Raw genomic sequence first — 25,856 nt, 5'->3', positions numbered from 1 at the left:
GACAAATCTGAATTTTTGAAGAAAACAATTATGTATTTAGGATATATAATCACACCCAGACAAACTTTCAGCCATAAAAAATACAAATAAACAAAACCAATAACAAAATATTTAAAAAAAGGATCTAAAATTATACATAATAAAGATTTTCTAAATTCATTCCAAACTTCTAAAGAAATTTTAACCAATGATTCAATTTTACAATATCCCGATTTTTCAAAAACATTCTTACAACTGATGCCAATAAATATGCAATAGGAGCTGTTTTATCCCAAGGAAACGTACCTAATGAAAAACCCATAACATATCACATATAACATATCAATCAGAAATAAATTATTCAGTTATAGAAAAAGAACTGCTTGCCATTGTGTGGGCATGTAAACACTTCAGGTCTTATCTATACGGTAGACAATTTCATATTTACACTGATCACAAATCTCTTTCTTGGTTATTTAGTCTCAAAGAACCTAGTTCCAAATTAATTCGATGGTGATTGAAACCAGAGAAATATGATTATGAAATTTTCTACAAAAAGGGCAAATTAAATTCTAATGCTGATTGTTTATCTCGAATTCTTATCAACGCATTAGAAACCGAATCAATAGTTAACAACCCCGGAGATTCTCAGACGACATTTTAGATTTCTTACAACAACTAGCCGAAAATATTTCCATAGATCCACAGCCTTTTACAAGTAATACAAATCAATCAAAGTCAAATATTATTTCTGATGTTCAAATACAACCTCTAAATTTTCAAAAAGATAATGATATTAATGACTTAAATACTCCCGAACCCTTTTGGAGAAAACATGATGCGAACGACGACTCTGACGATGAAACTAGACACTCAGCAAAAGAGAACAACAAGTAACGGTCTACCCATTTTAGATGAAATGATAAATAATAGAGTTAATCAAATTTTCGTCTATCCAAACATATATTCAAAAACAGATGTTTTCCACGAAACATACGAAAATTAAAAAATAATAAAAGTAAAAATTCCTGAATCAGATAATGAAAAATTTATTTTGTTTTATAGCCGAATATACCGATTTTAATAATACCTTTTACATGCATTTTCATAATGAAAATTTATATTATTCTTTCTGTATACCTCGTCAGGTTCAGATCGTTAAGTTAAATCCCAACAATAATAAATTCTTCGCTTTTTGTTATAATTAAAATGTGATACCACAAATTGTTGGAGCAGCGTTTTTATCATAGAATTTGGTGAATATACTTTAAAATTATTTACGTATCCGGATATCAATAGGCCAATCACTGAGACACAGCTACCTCAGCAAAATCCTCACCGCCTTCTGTGCCCTCACGAAATCAGGCCATCATTATGCCTTCTATCCCCAACACTGTACCATTTGACAACATTAAATCAATAGGTAGCATCGTCTCTCCTAAAAATGTCATTTTCGCGTCTAGATAATCACACGGACGCATATGCATTTATTTATCATCGACGACTCAAGTCGACGAACTTCTAAAAACCAACCAAAGCATCCTAGTTAATTCCAATTTAATTCCGTCATTGAGAAAGCACTGCAAGACCTAGGGTTATCATTCACCTCTCCTATATCATACGTCAAATGTGCTCAGCTTCCGCCGAGTAACTTACGTATTACCAACCAATGATTTTTCTCTTCAAACTTCGACTGTCATTAGTCATGAAAATACAACACACAGAATATTCATTTCTACCGACAAACTTGAATGCTTTCTCTGCAAACAGGCTGAGCACACTGCTGATTCATGCCCCAACACTTCCATCCCTCAAGATCCCTCTCCCAAATCAAATGATTTGGTCAATCTCATCCTCACCTCCTGTACTGACCATACTGCCACTACTAATACTTCGGTTATTCCCATAGTATCTCGGAGGACACCCTTTCTTTTTTTCCTTCTCTAATTTCCTTATCAAAAACTAGCGAAAAACGTCCCCGTTCGAATGACAGCAGCCTCGACTCACCACAGCCTATATCTCCTACTGATCTTCATCCAGATCCAATGTCTCCCCCCGAATTTTCAACATCCAGCTCCAGAAACCCTGCGAAAAAGAAGACCAAAAAATCTAAACTGACTAAAAACGATTGTCACTTCATAAGCCCTGAATCACGCTCCGTTATACATAAACAACTCAACGATTCTCCTGAAGCAATTTCCCTTACAGGCACCCAATTTATTGCGTTTCTGGAAAACACGTATGGCATCAATGACCCCCTCCCCGAAGCCAACAAATTTATTTCCAATACAACTCTTCATCTGAAGGATTTGTTCCTAATTTATCCTAATATAAAAGAAAGATCTTTAAAAAACCGTATTACACGTCTAATCAATAGAATTAACTTTAAATTTCATCCCGAGCAAAAAACTCCTCCCGTAATGTCTATTACTGATGATGGAAATACCACTGACTCCTCGACATTATCTCAGTAAATACTCTCTCCCTTCTTCCTAAACAAGTACATTCTCCCTGATACAGTGGAACTGCGATGGATTTTATCCTCGACTGGAAAGAATTCAGATAGTCATTTCCTCCCATATACTTCCTTTGTCTCCAAGGAACCAACTTCAAAATTGATCATAAACGCAATTTGAGAAACTTTGAAGGATATCATTACATCCGTACCAACTGCATAAGAGCCAGTGGCGTTACTTCAATATTTGTATCCAGCGACATATACTCATCCCATCTCCCATTATGAACAAACCCTGAAGTAGTAGCTATAACTACTTGGTGCCCCAACAAACTTCCATTTGCAGTATATACATTCCACCGGACCACCCCTTTGATGAAAAAAGTTAACAGACCTAATTCGTCAGCTTCCCCAACCATACATTCTTGTTGGAGACAACTGCTCCAAAGAGCAATAAATCTACTACAAGAGAGATTCCCCTACCTTGGATTATCATTTTTCCGAAACAAATCCATGCTGATAAAATTCTCTCGAAGAACATCTATTCACTCACCCCAAATTTTCCTTGATAACTCCCCTCTACCTATTGTGAATCAGTGCAAAATCCTTGGTATGACTTTTGATTCTCGACTCAACTGGAATCACCATATTCATGATGTAAAAGGCATTTGCCTAAAGAGGTTGAACATAATTAAAACCCTTAGCCACCTTCAATGGGGTTCCAATGGAACTATACTGCTAAGAGTTTACAGAGCTCTCATACGCTCCAAGCTTCACTATGGTTGTTTTATCTATATGTCCGCTTCCAAGTCTAAAACTGACTTGTTGAACTCTGTACACAACACCGCTCTTCGCCTTTGCCTTGGTGCCTTTCGCTCAAGCACCGCCGCTAGTGTCAATGTTGAAGCTAATGAGCCACCACTATCCTTAAGACGACAATCTCTTCTCCTGTCATTTGCTGCTAAATTATCTTCCAATACTTCTAATCCTGTCCATTCGCTACTTACCACCACTTCCGTACCTACCAACTCACGAACAACTGTAAATTCAATCCCTCAATTGCTCACACCTCTACTCCAAAATACCTCTCGTTGACCTTTCCACTTTCTTTGCCTTCTTCTCCCCTTTGAATAAAAAATATTCCCATAGTAGATACCTCACTAACCATCTACAATAAACACGACTCCCCTAGCGTTCTTGTAGAGAAAGCATTCTTGGAAATTCTGCATAAAAAATCCTTCGACCTAATTCTCTATACGGATGCCTCCAAAGCTGAATCCGGTGTGGGTTGCGCAGTCACTACAAACCACGAGCTCATAAGTTTTTTCCGCTTACCCTCGACGTGTAGTGTTTACACTGGTGACCTATACAGTATTCTTCAAGCTTTCAAATATATTTCTTCTCCCCATAAACATATCGCCATATGTACTGACTCTCTTTCATCCATACAGTCAATCACAACCATATTCACCGACCATCCAATAGTCCAAAACATTTATGACACCTAACAAACTCTCATTGCTCTTGATATAACAGTCTCTCTCATCTGACTTCAATCGCACACTGGAATTGCTGGAAACGAATATGCCGATCGCCGTGCCAAAGAAGCCACAAAGAATCATCTTGAAATCCCAGTTCAGCTGGCGAATGATCTGAAGATTAATTTCAAACACCTCATTCAAAAATCTTGGCACGATACATGGAGCAAGAGTACTACAGCACTACATCAAATCCACTCAACTACTTCTCACATTTCCCTACTTTTTGAATAGGAAAGAAGCTGTGACAATAAGAAGACTTCGCATCAACCACACGAAACTTACGGCTATTTGATGTCGTCAGAAAGTCGTCCTGTCTGCCGAACTTTTCAAGTTCCTGTGACTGTTAAGCACATCCTCACCGACTACAGAGAATATTCTACCGCATATCAACAGTTTGATATGAAACCCAAGCTCAAGGAGACACTTAACTGCCCGACGGAAATAAGGAAAATCGTGCAGTTTCTTAAAGCCACCAAGCTGTATAAGAAAATATAATTTAATTTATGCATTGTAATAGATTTTGTAACAGTCCTATATTTAACTTATCATTGTTTTTGTGTGCAAAAAAATATATCGTGATTTCAGTAATGTCTATTTAAAACATTTATCTGCTAAGGGACCAAAATTAATTAAATATACATAATTACTCAATACTATTATTACAATACTAGACACAGAAGAACAAATACTTTTGTTAAAAAATTATCATTAAGGTAAAAATAACCACAGAGGAATTAATGAATCTTGAGAACAATTACGTAAACTTTATTATTGGAAAAATATGAAAAACACAGTCACAAACTATATTAATAATTGTAGTATTTGTCAGAAAAATAAATATTCAAGACATAATCCTTATGTTCCTCTTATGTTGACAGAAACAGACACCAAACCTTTCCAAATTATTCATATGGATGTTTTTATTTTTGATGGAAAAAATTATTTAACTTTAATTGACGCTTTTACGAAATTTGCACAGGCAATATCAATTCCAGGAAAATCCGCAGAAGTTGTAAGTAAAGTACTAATAAAATATGACTTTTCTTTTGGCATTCCTCAAACAGTTAAAGAACTGCTAGGTCTTCTTAAAATAAAAGTTCATTTCACGACCCCAGGTCACCAAACTCAATACCCGAAGGGTTACACTCCACTTTAATAGAACACTTAAGACTTTTAAGAGAAATTTACCCTAATGAAAATGATTTAATGGATTATGCTATAATTGCCAATAACAATTCGATACATAGTGCTACAAATTTCACAACTTTCGAACTTACTTTTGGACATACTAACTCTAGAAATCCAAAAGGCCAAGAGCCCCTGCGTCGACGCCTATCGAACAGCGAGTTGGCGTCAAAAGGCACAAAACCTGCAAAGGGCCTGGTACTGGCTACGCAAAGTCGTTGGGCCGCTCGAATTTGCAGTTAGCGTGAGCCGAGTGGGACAACCCAATATCGGCTTTACGGTGGAGCAGCTGCTAGATTTTATCGACGAGGTGACTGAGGCCATCATGCGGTGCCCATTTGGTAGCGGAGCTAGGCCACTACAGTTCCTTCCTCTTCCTCTTAGGAATCACAGCCGAAAACATAGACTTTTGGAGTGGCTACGCAGAGAGCTCCCAAATCTATCACCCTGGGAAGATGTCGCACTGACCGCAGTTGACCTCTCCGTCTTACGTCTTCACCGCCCACAACAATGAAGTAGTCTCATAATAAAATACGTTAGTATACCGTAAGCAAACGACGCTCAAAATAATGTACGTTAGCGTAGCGTCTCTATATCATAACGCTCAATAATTAAACTGATGTAGTGTGTAATTATAATGATTAAGTATTTAGAGGTAAATATCGGCTTACAAACTCATAATTTTTGCTGTGAAGTCGACGAAAAGCGCATTCAATATGCTCCCTATCCGAAGCAGTAAAAGAGGCGCGAGCGAGCGCATTAAAGCTGCAAGAAAAGCAGACAAGGAGGAAAATTTCAATTTAGAAGGACAACTTTATGGTCTTAGCGTTGCAGACTAATTGTAATTTTTTTTATTTCTTTATTTTTCGAATAATAAAATGTTTTCTAGAGATTTTCTATAGATAAACTAATTGGAAATGTCGAAAACTGATTTTCAAACTTTAATTTGATTTTTCTCGAAACGACTTTTTCTCAATGGGTACACCGTTTAAAGGTTTTCTTCCAATCAGTTTGAAATTTTGATCATAATTTAATTATTATATTTCGCAGTGAATCACGTAGGGGATTTTTAATAAATTGATTTAAACAATTTTCACAAACAAAAACGTGACTTTTATTTCATGAAAATTGAATTTTTTTTCAATTTGCTTCCAAATTTACAAAAATTAATATTTTCAAAATCCACTACTAGTGGAATTTTTTTTGTTCCATGTTCAAGTGTGCGACAGTTATGCTGAGTTCCGCTGATCGCTTCCGATGGAAGCCATTTTGTATTTTTTTTATTTAATATTTTTGATGAATATAGTATAATGTTAAATTAATAACAACGGTTTACAACATTTTATACGTTATTTATTTTTATTGCTTTTATACCCAGAAATAAGCATTAGAACAAAAAATACTTATGAATTTGTTTTTATGAGTAAAAAATCGATGAAAGTACATAGAAAATTCAGAAAGAGATGATTTATTAAAACATATCAAAAAGTTAAGAGTGGAGTTAAGAAAGTTAAAAATGAATTTATTTACTGTTTCTGTTATGTTCGGAAGAAGTTTGTTATTAACCTCCAAATATAGTCTTCCATCACGCTTCCAGTATACTGGCCTTGGTAAATGGAGGCTTTCCCTTGTTCTTCCGAATAAGCTCCATATTATCTTTAATGTAACATATGTTCGTTTAGAGACGTTCTACATCCCAGCTCTTCGTACTTTTCAGCTCTATGATTGGAAAACCATGAACTACTGCCTTAAAACTGATCCAGGCTTTTTTCTCTGTATTGCTGAGTAACTCTACAAAATTACACAATTAATAATTTTTTTTGAGGGCTAACAAAGATTCCAGGTTTAATTTTAGCCTCTAAGAGCTTTGGAAACAATCTTAAATAGCTTTAGACTCATTATTAAGAGCCCTCACAAATTGTTTAATAAAACCCAATTTAATATGCAATGGTGGCATTAGTATAGCTTTGAGATTGACAATTAATTCCGTTTAACATTATATTTTCCTACCAGGCCAATGTTTTTGTCGGTAACGAGCGGCATCATTTTTACTATCCCACAGACATAGTACAACCACCTTGCATTCCTGTCAATAAAACACACCATCTTGAAATCATCAATAACTTTCCTCGTATTCCATATATTTAATCGCAGTTAATAGCATTTTAATACTGTTGTAATTTTCTTTGAGATGTACGGAATGTGCTAATGGAATCGATAGAAATTTGTTCCCATTGTGTAGTAGAACAGCTTTCAGACTTTATAAATTGTTGAGTTGAACTTTCAATACCGATTTTTTCAAATAGATCTTTCACGTCATGTCAAAAACAGAGCTAATCTTACTTACTGTAGAATCAAGAAAATTCTTCATGACGTTTTCCTTAACGGGATAATCGAATATCAAATTTAATTAAATTCTATTGTTTGAATCGCGATGCTAGTAACTTGGCTTTACTTTTTGAAAGATTTAAGTCTCTTATTTATTAAGTCATTGAGATCCTGAGAGTTGATGAGGTGTGGTATTTTTGGTTCAGATTCAAAAACAAATTCAGAATGTACGGATATAGTCGAACTTCGTAATTGCCGTGACAAAGTACTTCCTTTTCCAGCAATGGCGGGGCAGGTACAAGATTTTCTTCTGAGTGGATTCAAAATATAAAAATAACAAATCTTGTAATGATCATTGAGTTCTCTCCAAATTCTCGGTACTGCATTGCAACTTCATTGCTCTTTTCACACCTCGGTAGCAGCCTACAATAAAACGTAACGTAAACATGTTATCATAAGATAGTTAATAGAATAAAAAAGAGAAAAGGAACTTACCTTCAAGATTGTAATATTCAAACACCAACTGTCGTACACAATGAGCGATGCAAGAAACACTACTCACATGCCCTCTCACTTATCTTTCTACACCAATAGCGCACGATAACCGACATTGATTGGGCGCAAAAATCACTGTAAGTTCTTAAAAAGCAAATATTTTTTAATTCTTATCACATTTATTTTTATGTATATGCTTATATAATCTGAATATATCAAGTAAAACCCATGCACAAAAAAAATTTTTTTATTGACAATGTAATTTATCAAAATATTTTTTTCCAACTTTCGTTCGAAATGTTCCAAAGAAAAACGCTTATTTTCGCGATTGCAGTGGTGTTAGGCATATGCATTAGATGTGCACATCTCCCTATGTATTGAATTATGTTGCACATAAACATACTAAGGCGACGTTAAAAATATACCTAGATCTGGTAACATGGGTTGTTTTGTTGGATCATGTCACAACACATATCATGAAGTAGTAATGAAAGACCAAAGTAGTGAACCAGACATATGACTTAAAAACCATTTTACAAGTTTTAGATTAACTAATGATTATATATTTTGTATTTATATCACCATACAATTAATAACTTTCACATATTAGATTCTAAATTTTGTGCATAGAAACACATGTTCTCTATAAGGAGAGAAACTCATACATTTTTGTTTTTTTTGTAATGTAAAAAAAATGTTAAATGAAAATTATCGTTTACATATGAAATTCACCTTGAAATCTTTAGTGAATGCCTGGACGTGATTAGTACAGAAAGAGCTACAATAATTCAATCACAAGGGTCGAAGCCTTGCTATCTACTTCTGTTTCTGTATCTCGTAGTTAGATGGAGTAACACTTAAATAATTGATTCTTATAGTCTGTTGGACGCTGGCGGTGCCACTTGTTTTTTTGCAATTCTTTGGTTCCCAGGATTAGCTTCTTTTATTTACACCTAATAGTGGGTTAAAGAAGTCTGTTTTGGTTTGTGTCGTCTATTTTCTACATGAGTTTGTTCTGACTTGAGTCATTCTTATCTAAATTTTCCATCGATTTATTGATAAAATTCAACAGTATTCGACGATTTTAATAAAAGTGCAAGTCAATTAAACATAGAATTTATGATCTCAAAATTTTTGTAAGGTAATAAGTAAAGAATATTACTAATTTTGTACCATGATGCACTGTTTTTATTCAACAGTAAATGTTTTCATAAATATTATTCGTTGACTTTATTTAAAAGTGGCAGAATAAAATTAAAGCTATTGTCCATAAGATGTTTTGGATATAATACTGTATATTTTAAAAATGTGCTCAAATAACTAAATAGTATAATAGTGGAGATAGTAATAAATGCAGTTTACTAACCTGTAATGAGCTTTTAAAGCACTATCATTTTTAAAAATTTTGGGACATTTGTCACACATTAGTCTGACTTCTCCATGAGTAAGATAGTGTTCTTTCAATACATATTCAGATATGAACTCAACTCCACAAAATTCACAAGCACATGTAGTTGGTTTTTCGTCAATTGATTGATACTCCATCTGTTCAATATCATCTGATGATCTGAAATAATGATTTAGTAATAGATAAATTATGATTATTGAATACTTATTTACGTGACAGGGCTAGGAAATTGTATATTACAGCATAAGTCTAGATGTGTACTGTCGAGGAGACAAAGGAGCAAAGTCAAGAAAGTCTAGTTGAGTAATTAAAATAATCTTTTTCACAGTTAAATAGCAGTGATCTCTGATACGAAGGTGTATCATTAACGTTTATAACTTTATCATAATAAAGTTAGTTTATATTAGTTACACTATTTAAGTTACTTTACCAACCTTTTGTTGTAATTTATTATTTCCTCAGTTAAGAGTAGATATCAACTTTGTTTCAGTGGAACAAAAATTAAATTATAGGTAAATCCCTAATGATATGTTTCTGCTCACACTGTTCAGGTAATTAAGAAAAATTTATATACATTCCCTAGCCAAATTATCAGGGCTCTGTATTTTTTAAATAATTATGTTTCTTAGGAGTTTTTATGTTATAATTGTATTTTTAATTTAAACTTTAATCTTTTTGATTCTTATGGCAACATTATGTTGAAAAATTTATACATGAACGTAAACAAGTACAAACTTGTATTGGAATCGCGCCAGGTACGGACGTGTTTCTGTGGGTTTATGGACTGCGACTGTTTGTTTGGTAGTGTTATACTATTTAGTTATTAGTTTATTTTGTGTGCAATGTCTTCTAAAAAATAATCGGACTATTTTAATTATTGGTATGTATTAAATAAAAACGCTGAAGAGAATGCCCTTGTGAATGCGAAAATATTTACAAACCAGGAAATATCACGAAGATTGAAGGTTTCTGAAACTAGTGTAAGGCAGATAAAACTGAAAATTGAGTCATGGGAAAAATTTAGCTAGAAAAAAAAGAAAAGATGCGGTAGAAAACCAATTTTCACTTCACGTCCAAAGAGGTGGTTGAAGAAAATTTGTCTAGAAAATAGATTTGCTACTACAAAGGTGATAAAATCACAACACCAGGATGCTACAGTGAATGCTTCTGAGCACACTGTTTGAAGAAGATTGGAATAATTAAATTTTAAGGCTTGTCGTCCCTTCAGGAACCCCAAGTTAACGGCTGCAATGAAAGCAAAGTTCATGAAGTGTTCCAAACAATGGCAAGACAAAGATGTGGACTTCTGGAGATCGGTAAGATATTGTAATTTGATATAAAATTAATACATTATTATCATTATCAGTTAAATAAACCAAAGAACGATGGAAGCTTATAATTTTTTTCAATTTTTGACAGCCTCAATGAGGAAAACACTTTGCAGAATATAGCTCTGTATGTGTCGTGGTTATGGAGAAAAGTATCATCCTGTCTGTGTCCTAAAGGGTTAAACATCCAACCAAAGTGATTCAGGGCACTGGACGTCTGTATGTCGTAAAAGGAATAATCAGGCAAGATCAGTACAAAGAAGTATTACAAAATCGGTTGATTTCGTAGCTCAGAGAATGGTTTCCAAATAGGGAACCATTCACTTTCATGCAAGATGAAGCTTTAACAGACCGAGCCACACTGCCCTGATATGAATTGTGTGGAAGCTGACGAAAGAGAAGAGACCAAAGGTAATCACCTACAAAACCAAGCTCCTAGAAAAAATTATTCATGTACGGAATCACCAGGAGACAGTACAATCTTGCTTTGATAGCATGCCGCGCAAATTTGAAGTTTTAATAGCGGCTAAAGGTGGCTCAACTATTTATTAATTTTTACTTACGTTATTTTCACTTTTCTTTAAAACTTAATAAACATGATTTTCTAAATTTCTGCTGTTTTACCTATGTTAAATTAATCAGTAATTGATTGAATAATATAGAAATAAAAAAAATGAATATAAAACAATACACTTGATAATTGATATTTTACTAATAATTTGGCCAAGGGTTATAGAGCACAATTTTTAAAAATAAATTTTATATGCATAAGTTATGAAATATTTTTTTATATTTCTTTAAATAGTCTAAAATATTAGACTAGATTAGCATGATTCTGAAAATGTATCAAAATATGTGCAATAGAAGGTAGGGTTAAGTTAGGTTGATACCAAGTGTTTAAGTGCCTTGATTCTCAAAATTAGAATAGTAATTTCAAATATTTTTTTTATAATAAAATGTTTGTAAAAATGAAATGCAAATCTTCTACAAATAAAAAATTTTGTTTGTTGTATTTTTTTAGCGTTTAAGATATTGCATATCTCTATGCCACTAATACCATATTTTCTTTGCAAAACAACAAGACTACAATTAGCTGCAATTTTTGAGTAACAAACATCTCTAGGCAATTAGCTATACTTTTCCATTCCAATTTACTTGAATCTCTAGCCCGAGAAATATTGATGAAATATCCAACAATATCAAATACTAAAAGATTATTTGAGATCAGAAATTGTTTAGATAGTGGCAAAAAAGTCTATATGACACACATAAGGTGTAACAATATACTCAATAAGTTGTATTTTTGTAGCAATGTTAGGAGAACGATAGCTTATTATTATTATATATTATTAACTCTTTGTAATAAAGAGTTAATAAAGTGATTTGAAACGAAGAATTGACATAAGAATTTAATTGAGGAATCTACAAAGAAAACTCAAATACAAAAAGTGAAGCACTTTTAGTGCCTATCATATCATGTGTGTTATTAATATTGTGTAACATCCTTGAGTTATCCATATAAATATGTGAACAGGATTGAAGAAAATGTAGAATGTAGAAAAATCTGACTTACTCTCCATTTGATTCTTCTTTGATTTGAATAATTGCTGAATCAATCAATTCATCACCTGTTGCCAATATGGTTATATTTGGATGTAATTCATTGTGTGTCTGTGAGCTGCAAGCTTCTATAAATTGTCCATCTAACATATCATCACTAACTGTAGCAACTAAAATACATATAAATGTTCCAATGATTCATAGTATGGTTAAAATACTAGATGATTAACAATGAATAATCAACTCTTTAAAGTAGTAAAATGGGAACCTTATAGGGCTGATTTAAATAACTTTAGTGTAATTTATGAAAAAATTCTAGATTTTTGAGAAACAATTTTTTTGTTGTCTTTTGAACAATGAATTTATATTTTTATATATTTTTAAAAAAAATATATGTATTATGATCGCGATATTTAAAAAAGCACAGTTATTTTGATCTCCTGAAAAGTTGTCCTTTTTGAACTACGCACTTAAGGGACGATATGTAGATTGAATTTTTTTTTACACAATGTTCATATTTTTATTTTATATTTATGGCTATAATTTCAGTTCCTAAGAATGATGAGATGGTTATTCAAAAGCTTGTAATATATATTAAAAAGAGTACACACGGCCATTATTATGAATGTAATTAAGGAATTGGGGCAATAAAATACCAAAGTATATTCTTTAATTTTATTATGAGCTTTCAAATAATTATGTATTCATCTCCAGGGAATTGATTGATAATTGGAACATTAAAATTTTGCTATAAAATTCGTCCAATCAAAGGTGACATTAGATGATTACATATATAACGTTGAATTTTTATAGTTATTATGAATTTATTTTTTAAAAAAACTGAAAGATATATATATATGTATATTGTAACGAAGTCTTTGCCAGCTATATTATGAGCGGTTTCTTATTGAGAACATGGCAATGAAACACCAAAGTGGACTAATTTTAATATATTTTCCGAGCTTTCAAATACTTATGTATTCTTTGTCTGAGAAATAATTAATTAAGATTTTCAGTGGTTTTGAATTGTATTAATTCTTGTAAAAATTTTCAAATTCATAAATAAGAAACCACTATATATATATATATATATATATATATATATATATATATATATATATATACAGGCATATTTTTTAAGTAAGTATTTGGAATTAAAAAAAGATGTGCAAAGATATCGCAATAATTTTATTTTTACATGAAAGCCTGTACCTTAATCTACTTTTCTACATAATTTCCGTGAATATTGAGGCACTTGTCATAACGTGGCCCCAGTTTTTGAATACCCTCCTCAAAAAATTCTGCCGCCTAACTTGTTAACCACTGTATCACAACGCTGACCGCTCAGGTGTTTCTTCAAGTGCAGGAACAAATGGTAGTCCCTGGGCGCCAGATCAGGACTGTAGGGAGGATGATCTAGAGTTTCCCATTGAAAAGATTTGATGAGATCTTTGGTCCGATTAGCCACATATGGACGGGCATTGTCATGCAGCAAAACGATAACCTTACTCATTTTGCCATGTCTTTTGTTCTGTATTGCACGACATAGATTATTCAATGTCTTACAATAAGACGCTGCTTTGATTTTCTTATTACGAGGCCGAAACTCCACTAGCAATACTCCCATTCTGTCCTAAAAAACTTTGCACATGATTTTCCGGACAGAAATTGTTTGCTTAAACTTCACTATTTTGGGTGATGATGAATATCGCCATTTCGTGGACTGTTGTTTCGATTCTGGTGTGACGTAGGCCACCCATATTTCGTCACCAGTAACAATTTGGTCTAAAAAATCTTCACCTTCATTGTGGTACCGCTCAAGGAAAGCCAATGCACTGCCACGTTGGGTTTTGTGCAAATCCGTCAACATTTTTGGAACCCAACATGAACACAATTTCCGGTATTTAAAGTAGTCGCACAATGATGAAATTGTAAAGCGTCTATTTTCTCTCACCTTTTCGTCCACTTTCTGCACCAAATCTTCATTAACCACCGAAGGACGCCCACTCCGTTCTTCATCATGCACATTTGTGCGGCCATCTTTAAATGCTCTCACCCATTTCCTTACCATTCCATCATTCATGTTTTGTCCTTAAACTTCACAGATCTCACGATGAATATCGATCGATTTTACGCCTTTAGCACTAAGAAATCGTATAACAGCCCGTACTTCACAATCGGCAGGACTCACAATTATCGGAGGCATTTTAAATACTCAGTAAACAACGTCGTACACAATGAAGAATTGTACGACTGTAGTGGAGTCAGTGCGTAGACAAGAGATGTAGGTAACCAGCGCGCATGTGCGGAACACCAACCTTGGGGTTGCAGCAGCGGAATCGCAAAATGGTACTTAAAAAATATGCCTTGTATATATATATATATATATATATATATATATATATATATATATATATATATATATATATATATATATGTGTGTGTGTGTGTGTGTGTGTGTGTGTGTGTGTGTGTGTGTGTGTGTGAATAATGTGAATATATTACAGTTAAGTTATTAAAATCATTTTTTTATTGATACACTGATTTAGAACAGTATATGTTATTACTAAAAAAGATGTTTTTAGAAATAGAAGATTTATATCCCATAGAATGGTCTTTCATATAGAATTTGGTGTGACACAGATAAAGAAATATTTTTCTCTGCAGAGCTTAGATTGGGAAAATTTTAATTGGGTGGTTTTTCGAGTGGACTTCCACGGCTGTTTCGTAACACCAACGAGTTTTGAAGTAGGGTTTGGTTTATGGGTCTATACGAGTAAGATAAGGAAGACCTAAGTGGTCACAAATAGGATTTCAAAAAAGGAGACCACAGGAGATTTAAAATTATAGGTTAATTTGTCTTTTTTCCAGTTTCTTTAAAATATTTGAGATTTTTAAGTTGAAAATTGATATTGTACAAGGTGTTTCAACAAAATGTGATCCTGTCTCTAGGATAAATAGAAAACTGAAAAATATTTGAGGTTTGCTTAGTAAAAAATTTTCGTAACGCCATCAGTATTCAAGATAAAGGGTGTTGAGTAAAAAATTATACACATTTTTTACAATTTTGCCGCAGCTACTGGCAACATTGTATTGAAATTTTATAGGAATATGTTTTGGAACCTGATACATTCAATGAATTGGTTTTTATGTCTGACTCATAGAGGATTAGATTTATTAAGCAAAATTGTAAGTGAACTTAAACATTATTTAATTTTACATCATAAAGGTACTCCTAATATTTTTGATACTGTGTACTGTTTTCAGAATATTTTGATTTGAAAATTATGAAGTAATAACCGATGATGGTCTAAAGTATTGTCAAATAAGTATGGGCACTGAGCTATTAGAGGCCTTAGTATGAAACAAAAAACAATTTGATGATCATGTATTGTGGTTCTAGGACTCAAACTGTTGTTTGTTTCATACTAAGGCCCCCAATAGCTGAGTACTCATAATTATTTAAATTTGAATTTTACGCAGCAATGGCATGTCCTATGTTTGCCATAGAAAATGGTCATTCATTGATTGTTATCAAATTGAATCAATAATAATTACATTTCTGAAACCTTGTTATTTATTACAATTAGATATTGTTAATCAAAATGTACTCAAATTTTGAATACACTGACATGTTATTAACTTTAGGCCAGTGTTTAAGAAACTCTAGTGCAGCTGTTACTCATTATGCAGAAAAGTTTCCTCAAAGAAACTTACCAAGTTGATGCTACAGAGGTAAATTCACCTCAAGAATTGAAAGGCACAATCACTTTAATGACCGACTCCCAACCATTTAGAAGATTAATGGATGGAATGTACTTGTGAAACCTTCTCTAATTACTTCATACTTTTCAAATCAAAATATTCCGAAAATTTTTGCTTAAGCTGTGATAAAATCGTAAAAAATGTGTAATTTTTTACTGAACAAACCCCAAATATTTTTCAGTTTTCTATGTATCCTAGAGAAGGAAGCACCTTTTTTTGAAATTCCCAGTATTATTGTATTAGTTCCAATCAGCCTGGATACCTAAAATGAAAATTTACTAAAAGAACTGCTTTTTGTTCTTGGAAAATTCTATTTAGGATGTTATTAGATATATCAAAGGCATTCGATTGTGTATACCATCAACTATTGCCTGAAAAGATGGAAATACAAATGGTTCAAATTATAATTAAACAAATATTACCAAAGAAAGTCTCTTGAAGTAAATTTATGAATACACTTTACATAACCTTAATGAATTAGTGTTAAAATTATTCAAATTATGAACAAATACATGTATGTTAACAATCATATGATAATAAATATTTTATTTCAATTAGTTATTCAATTGATATGCTAACCTGGAATAAATTTTAGATTTCCTATGCCATCAAAACTATCTTCTTGGTCATAGACATGATTACTAGTATCTTCTTTACAATTTATACTAGATGTGTCCAAAGTTTTATTTGTAGAGTCAAACTTTATATAAGAATGGTCATGATCTACATTCACTGTTATGGGTTTTCCCCTGCTTACTATATCTCCAAAGCATGGTTTTAGGTCTAAAATATGAAAAAATTTGAAACAATATTCTACTGTAAATTATTTTATTAATGATCCCAGAAAGAAGATTTGCTGATTACTAATGATTGAAAGCATCTAGATTTTATGTGCCATTACCTCAACAAATTGAAGGAAATAAATTTACTGTAAAATTAAAAAAAAACAAAACAAACATGGGAAGAAAGATCTTAAGCAGTCATTTTACTTACATGAAGTACGTCTTTAATGGTCTAATATTTAATTAATTACTATGAATAGCAGAACGAGTTTTTAATATGATTTTCCTATTCAAAATTATATTTACCATCATCCAAGACAATATGAATATTTTCAATTGTACTATCATTATTGTCCTCAATTTCTTCAATTACATCCTCATTATTTTTCAAGTGCTCTTCTATCTCGATGCATTTGTCAATAAACTCCACAAAATTTTTTAATGTTTGAAAACATATAACACAAATCCTATCGCTATCAGATAAAGAATTTTCCTAAAACCAAAAATTTCATTAATTAAAAACAAGCAAAAGTCTACAATATTTCTAACCATTTGAGGGACATATTGAAGTAGAACATCTTTTATAGTTTTTTTTGGAAAATATTTTTCTAAAATTTCCAAAGATTCATCAACGTCGGCGATGGATAGGCAAGTTCTGCACGTATACCTCTCCATGCTAAGAAATTCAAAATTATTCACAGCACCATAAACTCATCAACTCAAAATTGTACACAGTTCGTATAGTCTTGTGAAAGATCATGAAAATCAAATATCTCTGAAAATTCCAGTTTCTGTCTCACAGAAAGCGCAATCACTTTTTAGCACGGATCAACATGTCCGACCATTATGTCACAGTACAGTACGTATCAATTCTTCTTTTTAAACAAATGTCCTCAAACTTGACTTTTCAGTAGCTCCCACAAGTATTGGTTTGGAGGTGAAATACTTGCAGCACGTCGACATTGATTGAATATAAAAATAATATTGGGTGTATTTAAAAAATTCAGTTTTAAATTTGCATTCGATAGGATATATTAATTGTCAACAATGGAGGATACTCACTTAACGCATACTTTATTTTCATTAAAAATGAAAAGAAGATTTTGACATCTTTCATGTTATCGTTGTCAGTGTCAAATACACGTGGAAATTGTTTAAAAATCAGTTTATACTTGCATTAAATAAAAAGAACTCAGATATAAACAGAATGGGTAAAGTAAAACAAAAAGGAAACCAACCCTTAAAACACGTACCTTTAGAACAAGACATTCAAAATACAAAGATAGCTAAAAGTAAAAATAGATCAAAAATTCGTCTAAGGAAAGATGAGGAGGAACAAGTAAGTATTTTATAATTGTTTTCGAATTAAGTATGAGCAACGAATGTTTACGACCGGCCATTCTTATCTGAAATTTCAGTTTGATATCTAAATATAGTGATTAAAGACACATATTTTTTTTAGTTTGTGGATACAAATTTATCTAGAAAAATTCTATCGGCAGCACGTTCACAACAAATGGAATTGGAAGGTGACTCCTCCTCTAATCAACCAAAGGTCAGATTTAGTAAAAATCTGGATACAATGGAAACAGATGATTCAGATAACGAAATTGATGACAGTATTGATACAACTTATTATGAAGATATAGAAATTAATGAAGAAGATGAGAGAGCCATTAATAATTTCATGAGTAAAAATCCTATACCTTGTAGAACATTGGCAGATATTATAACCGCAAAAATAACAGAAAAGCAAACGGAGATAGTTACTCAATTTAGTGATGTTGGTTCTATGCAATTACAAGATCTTGATCCTAGGGTCAAACAGATGTATGAAGGAGTTAGAGATGTTCTTACTAAATACAGAAGTGGCAAACTTCCAAAAGCCTTTAAAATTATACCTAAATTGAAAAATTGGGAACAAATACTCTATATTACTGATCCATCAGTATGGTCAGCAGCAGCAATGTATCAAGCAACCAGAATTTTTGCATCTAATTTGAAAGATAATATGGCGCAGAGATTTTATAATTTAGTTTTACTTCCTAGAATCAGAGACGATTTAGCTGAATATAAGAGACTAAATTTTCATTTATATGAAGCTTTAAGAAAATCCTTATTCAAGCCAGGTGCTTTTATGAAAGGTATACTATTACCTTTATTGGAGAGTGGTAACTGTTCTTTAAGAGAGGCTATAATAATAGGATCAGTAGTTGCCAAAAATTCCATCCCAATATTACACTCATCTGCTGCCCTCTTGAAAATTGCAGAAATGGATTACACAGGAGCAAATTCTATATTTTTACGAATATTTTTTGATAAAAAATATGCTTTACCTTACAGGGTTGTTGATGCATGCGTATTTCATTTTACAAGATTTCAGAGGGACAGCAGAGAATTACCAGTACTATGGCATCAGGCACTACTAACTTTTGTTCAAAGATATAAAGCTGATATATCTACAGAACAAAAGGAAGCATTATTAGAGTTATTGAAAAAACAGAGCCATCACACTATTACTCAGGAGATAAGAAGAGAATTACAACATGCTAAATGTAGAGATGTAGAAAATGCTATATCTCTGATGGATTTTTAGCAGTGTAACTATTTTATAACTAGTTCAAATTAAGATTAAAAATATAATTAAAATATACTTTCCAATATTATTTTATATTCTTAATTTTCCTAATCAGTATGTGATCTTAAAAACAAATGACTTTGAGTGTATTGCTAAAGATTATCAATGTAATACATTATTTTTAGAAAGTCTGTATATATCAGTGAACAAGTTTTTATTTAAACGACAATAGAGTTTTAAACTTCTATGACAATCTTCAAGTACAAACCATGATCAATCTTGATTAGTAGTATTGATTAAGTTTACATATGAATATATATTGAAAAATTCTTAGCCTACTATAGAACCAAACAAAATTTCAATGTCAAAATATTTTATTACTCAACATATTCTCCTCTTATTTGGATACATTTATTACAACGAACCTGCAATGTCTCTAGACCTTAAAAAAAAAGGTTTCTTCTTGCTCTGTAAACCAGACCTCCACAGCTTTTATTACCTTCTTGTTGGAAGAAAATTTACGACCTTATAAACTTTCTTTCAGTTGAGGAAAGAGGTGATAGTCGGACGAAGCCAAATCTGGTGAATAAGGGGGTGTTCTAGTAATTCAAACCCTAAATTACGAATTTTTTGCATGGCAACATGAGATTTGTGTGCAGGGGCGTTGTCCCACAAAAACAAAATACCTTTGAATAGGTTTCCGCATCTTTTCTCTTAAATTTTTTCCAGTAGAGTGGTCAGTAATGTCGAATAGTAATCTCCAGTTATTGTTCTACCCTTATTCAAAAAATCAACCATGATTACTCCATGGCAATCCTAAAAAACTGAAGCAAGAAATTTTCCAGCAGATTTTTGGACACGAAACTTCTTAGGTCTAGGAGAACCAGAGTGTCGCCATTCCATCGATTGTTGCTTTGTTTCTGGATCTTAGAAATGTACCCAAGTCTCATCCATAGTAACAATTCGGTTTAAGAAGTCTACATCGTTTTCAAATCGAGCACAGATCACCCAAGTGCTATGAAGTGCCGTAAGATCAAGGTTCGTCCAAGAGAAACTAGTATTGTATGCAAAAAGACTTGCATTCAAATTTGTTGCAGTGGAGTGAATAGCTGTTTAAGCTGGAGTAGACATTATTTAGAAGGGAGAATATAGCATTATTTATGCATTTGTTACTTAAAAACCCAAATTGATGGGTATTTAAATATTTATTGGGGATATTTAAACAGAAATGATAAAAACCTCGTTATGACTAATCTTTCTATGATCTTAGATAACGTGGAAAGGAGTTGAAAGTTAATTTTTGATGTTATTAATTGTACTGGGAAGCTCTGCTAAAACTACGGGCGCAAAGAAGAAACTGTGTAGGTTAGAATTAGCATCAGGGAGATATGAAAGCGGATCATGAGAAGGAGTTATAGGATTTGATAAATTTTTGGCTACATTCACAAAGTGACAATTAAGGTTATTAGGTGAAATAGAGATTATGTTCGATGAAGAAGCCTTATTTCTTACATCATTCAGAATGGACTAAGTTTTTTTAGAGACATTACGAGAATTGAAGAGTCTTCTATTATAATAAATATCTTTGGCAGCTATTGAAGAAGACACTATCCAAGAATTACCTTAGGTGAGATGAAGTATACTGTGTGTTTTCTTCATATCACAGATCATGTTTAAAATCTTAAATGTTGGGTTTTTGTATTTGCCAAATATGTCTTTTCTGTTATCTATAAGTATTTTTAATAAATGCATTTTATTTTACTATATCAGTTAGTATAAATTTTTGAGTGTCTTCAAAACGACATATTTCATCTCTGTTAGGTATCACAATTGAGAAGTTTCGCCCAGGAAATTGTTGAGCTGTTCACGAACTTTTAACTTTAACTAAATAGTAATGCTTTTTACATCAAGGATCTGTGCCACCACTTTTGAGCGTAGGACCGGGATAATGTACCACGCAATTCGTAACGTACTATTAAATTATATAAATATTAACTTAGTAAAAAAATCAGCTAGTTAGTAATCATTTATGAGGATCTCGTTATCGACATACACACATTCTGTAGGACACAAATTTTTTCGAATAATTTATTTAATCATCTTGAGATTTAACAGGGAATATCCAGTTAGTAATAAACTTTTAAGAATCATCGAATCGGCATATTTTATACCAGTTACCTCTGTTAGCTATCAAAATCGAGAGATTCCTATCGGGAATTGTTGGGCGTCACATCAAAATAAAGCTACTCACGGAAAATTAGCATGATAGTGATAAGTGGAAAAATATTACATGAATTCTGAACGAATTGTATCTCAACTTAAAAAAATTGAATTTCATTTAAGTCAATTTTAAAAAATGTTCTACTATTCGAGAAGACGATTCAAGTTAAGAACTAAAAGATATTCATTCTTGAAATACCAATAATTGAACGTGTTGTGAACGCACCTCGTATATATGTATATTTCTTTCATGTTATTAATCTGTTCGCCGCATATACTGAATTTTGTTACCGTGGCAACAAGCTGTATTGTGGTTTTTATTTTTAGACCTTTTTTTGCTTGTCTAGTCGTTTAACGCTGGGCTGTAAGATAAACAGAAAAATAAATGTAACACTTGCTTTTTGGCTTTGGTAGCGTGTGTGTGATTATTGGCGCGCTACTATCTTATAATATATTTATATATTATGTATTTTGGTTGATGTCAATTAGCAAGAGTGTATAAATGTTTTAGTTTCAATGTACAATTTAGTTAAACAGTAAATACAGTCCACTACTTATTGGTTTATGGTTTAATGATGTAGTAAAGGTGAATAAGAAGAAAGTTTAGTGTTTTATTTGCCATTACAAATGAACTAATAAATAACGTAATCAGGAATCTCCTGTACAGAACGATTAAAGATACTATCATTTGATATATTCCCTGCATACATCATATTGTTATTCGTACAAACGGATAGTTCTTCCATCTGAAAACCTACTTTCCACGGATTAGGAATAGGCGTTATTGAATACCAGATGCCAAGTAGTACCGGCAGGGGAATTAATTTGTGTAGACATTCAGCCAAATCCTCAAACAACTTCAACAACAACTGACAACTTCCATGGCGAAATGAAATTGGCTGGCCCAAAAATTTAAAGAATATTGCTCAACAGTGCCACCAAATGCCAATTAAAATAATCGAACCTCAAATTCCCAAAGTGAAAAGAAATCAGTGAATAGTTACATTACCCTTTAATATCGTGGCGACGCAAAAGTGTTGTATAATTATTAACAATATTCATCTTCGAGGAAGTAAGTAATAACTGTGAAGTGCAAATACACGACATATTAATACAAACTTCGAAAACCAATATAAATTCCTGTGCATTTTGACAATTATTTATACAAATTTATTATATATTTTTGATTTGATTTTTGATTTAATATTGCCATGTAGAGAAAACCAAGAAGAAGCCTTTCAAGAGAAACCCTTCGAGGTGAATATTGGACTTTAGTCATCGAACTTTTATTCCACCCCCATAGTTCTCCACTAAGGCCGAAGGAGTTAATTCCTAGAAAATGATATACCGACACAGCAGAAATGCAAAAATGTTAGTTATATCGGCGAAGGGGATCCCAGTACGTGTGATAAATTTAAACAATTACCCGTTTACCATCAAAAATGAAGCCAGGGTTGGATCCTGCGTATCATTAACGTCTATAGTCCATCAAAACGACGACAACCGATAATTTCCATGACCAATTTGAACATATGATATCAGTAGCTGTTCAATCCTTGACTATTTCCTTCGAAAAATTTAAGCCAACCAAAAAGCTGTAATATTTTATGTTTACCTAGCAACGATCAAATTTCAGCGATAATACTGCACTAGTGCAAATTATCGATAATTTGCACTAGTGCCAAATTTTCTTCTAGGATTAATAAACATCATTTGGTTTTAATTTTATATTTTAAGAAAAGGAACAATTATTGTTTATTTTAAATTAAATTTTTCTCAGGAAATAGTCTGCCAAAATGCCCTCTCGTGCATGTCAAATTGTCTCATAATTTCCTTAATTAAATTATCGACAATTTGACATGCACTCGGGACATTAATATTGAATATAGCTGAGAAAAGGAGGATGGGGGAATATATCTTGAAGTATCGAGAACTATTTGTATCAAGGAGAGACTGGTAGAACATCAACCGTCAAACACAAAATCATTACCAATGATGCCAAACCAATCGGACAATCAGCTCATAGACTACCAAGAGCAAAGAGAGAAGAAGCTGTAAGAATAATTCGAGATGTGGAAAAGAAAAAACTAATAGAACCATCTACTAGTAGCTATGGGTGTCTCCAGTAGTGCTCGTGAAGAAAAAGGATGGAACAACGAGATTATGCGTGGACTATCGCCAGTTAAAAGAGTTGAAGTTATCGACTCTTTTACCTATGCCAGACTTATTCGAAAATACCAAATCAGCTAATACGCGATAACTACAATATGATTGTCATGTTTAAACAGGATGAAATCAATCTAAAACGTGCCTTCAACGAACACGTTTCCCCAGACATGTTTTTTGAGAATTCAAGACGATATCTTGATTTACAGTACTTTCCTTCAGGAATATATACAAAAATTTAAACAAGTGTTTGACAAACAGAAAAGCTATACCCAATTTTGCCAAACTAACCAAACCCATTCATAGACTCTTCAAAATTGTATAGAGATCTCAACAATCGATTCCATATTACAATATCCAGACGTTCTCAAATTGACACTATTTCGTTGGAGCAGTATTATCACAAGGTATCGTTCCAAAAGACAAACTTATAGATTACGCCTCAGGAGCCCTAAACGATACAGAAATCAATTACTCTACGATTGAAATTTGTATTTGTACGGACGATAGTTTCACATATGCACTGATCATAACACACCTAACCTGGCTTCTCAAGTTAAAAGAATCCAACTCAAAATTAGTGGGCGTTTGAAATAAACTATAAAATATTTAATAAATGTGGATCTTCAAATGTTATATCTGACAGTCTAAGTAGAATACCGATTCAATTATTAATAACCCCGGTGACGCTAATTACGAAACTTATTCTTATGAGACTTCGGAAGCTCTTTGGAACAAAAAACAATTCTACCAATAAGCAAAATCAATAAAAAATGGATATTATCTAAGGTATACAATTACAGCCTACTAGTGATATCACTATTTCAATCTACCTGTTATAATATGGTTTGAAATTCTAAGGTTTTGACATAACTGAACTCAGAACGCCGACAGGAAAAAAATGGATTCAACAGATGAAAGAAAAAGATCATCAACAAGAAGGAAGAAAAAAGATTAAATCAAGCCAAACCAATTATTGAATAAAATGACAGATGATATCCGATCAAAAAGCGAAAAAGAGAGAGATAGAACACATAAGAACAAAGAAAAATAAGGCACAAAAAAAGGAAAATGAAAACAATGAAAAAATCTAGAGATCAAAGCAGTACTGAAAAATTGAGAAAATCAATGGATAGATATGAAAAAGAAAGGAAAAGAAGCAACGTAGAGCTAACTGGAATAAAGGTAGATACAGAAGATCAAATGATTCTGAAGAAAGCAGCTGAAAGAATAATAAAAACGCATCTGAATCTGAAGATTGAAGTGAAACAAGCAAAAAAATGGAGACAAAATTTGCTTAATATAATTAAACACGGAAAAGGAAAAAGACATTATCCTCCAGAATAAGCACAAATTAAGTGACATCAGAACAGAACAAATATACATTAATAAATACCTTATACGAGGGGAGCTGAAAAAAGAAAACAACTGCCTGAACAGCGAAAGAACACATGAAAAAAAAAGGAAAAACAGTAAAAGTTGGTTACAATAAAATAACAGTAGATGGGAATGAACGGAAATGGAGCAACACAGAGAGGAAAATAGTGAAACCGAACGATTCAAAAAACTAATGGAAGAAAAACAGAGAACGGAAGAAATGAAAGGGTAAGTACAGGAGAAACACATAGTATTCATTTTAGTTGTAATTATAGTTGTAGTAATTTGTTAGAGGAAAATAGTAGTAATAGTTGCTAATATAATAATGGGAATACTAGTAATATTAATGAGCATAGTAATAATAAAAAATTAATCGACAATAAAAATGATAACAAGACTAAATCAAAGAAAAAGAAATAAGACAACATCTACTAGTAGCAACATGGAACAGAAAGACTCTTTTAAAAACCGGACAGATGAGAGAAGTAGCAAAGGAAATAGAAAAGTACAACAATACAAAAAACGAGATGGGAAAAAGCGGGAGACATAAAAAAAGAAATACATATTCCTATTCAACGGGGAACCAAAAAGTGGAAATAAGGGAGTAGGATTCTACGAAAGGAAGGAAATGGAAAATAGCATAGTAGATTTTAGACCAGTAAATGAATGAATAGCAGCTTTGAAATTAA

The 25,856-nt window shown here is 32.4% G+C and overlaps 2 protein-coding genes across 2 annotated transcripts in view; one reads left to right on the top strand and one right to left on the bottom strand.

The window, feature by feature from the left end:
• Positions 1 to 17,694, bottom strand: part of LOC130447349 (zinc finger protein 468-like) — a 30,154-nt gene extending 12,460 nt beyond the window's left edge. The window contains exons 1-5 of the mRNA XM_056784124.1: positions 17,376 to 17,694; positions 17,133 to 17,319; positions 16,624 to 16,827; positions 12,293 to 12,449; positions 9,350 to 9,550 (exon numbers count right to left, since the gene is read on the bottom strand). Coding sequence (XP_056640102.1) covers positions 9,350 to 9,550; positions 12,293 to 12,449; positions 16,624 to 16,827; positions 17,133 to 17,319; positions 17,376 to 17,501 — 875 coding nt within the window. The 5' untranslated portion in view covers positions 17,502 to 17,694. The remainder of the gene's footprint in view (positions 1 to 9,349; positions 9,551 to 12,292; positions 12,450 to 16,623; positions 16,828 to 17,132; positions 17,320 to 17,375) is intronic.
• A 231-nt stretch (positions 17,695 to 17,925) lies between these two features.
• Positions 17,926 to 19,507, top strand: LOC130447905 (bystin). Its single transcript, XM_056784956.1, has 2 exons — positions 17,926 to 18,165; positions 18,289 to 19,507. Exons 1-2 carry the CDS (start codon positions 18,034 to 18,036, stop codon positions 19,420 to 19,422), a joined length of 1,266 nt encoding a protein of 421 aa, XP_056640934.1. The 5' UTR covers positions 17,926 to 18,033; the 3' UTR covers positions 19,423 to 19,507.
• The last annotated feature ends 6,349 nt before the right edge of the window (positions 19,508 to 25,856 follow it).

Source organism: Diorhabda sublineata, chromosome 8 (assembly GCF_026230105.1).
Source record: "Diorhabda sublineata isolate icDioSubl1.1 chromosome 8, icDioSubl1.1, whole genome shotgun sequence".
NCBI classification, from domain to species: domain Eukaryota; kingdom Metazoa; phylum Arthropoda; class Insecta; order Coleoptera; family Chrysomelidae; genus Diorhabda; species Diorhabda sublineata.
Note: the sequence above shows the minus strand (reverse complement) of the source record. Positions and strands in the feature narration are given on the sequence as shown.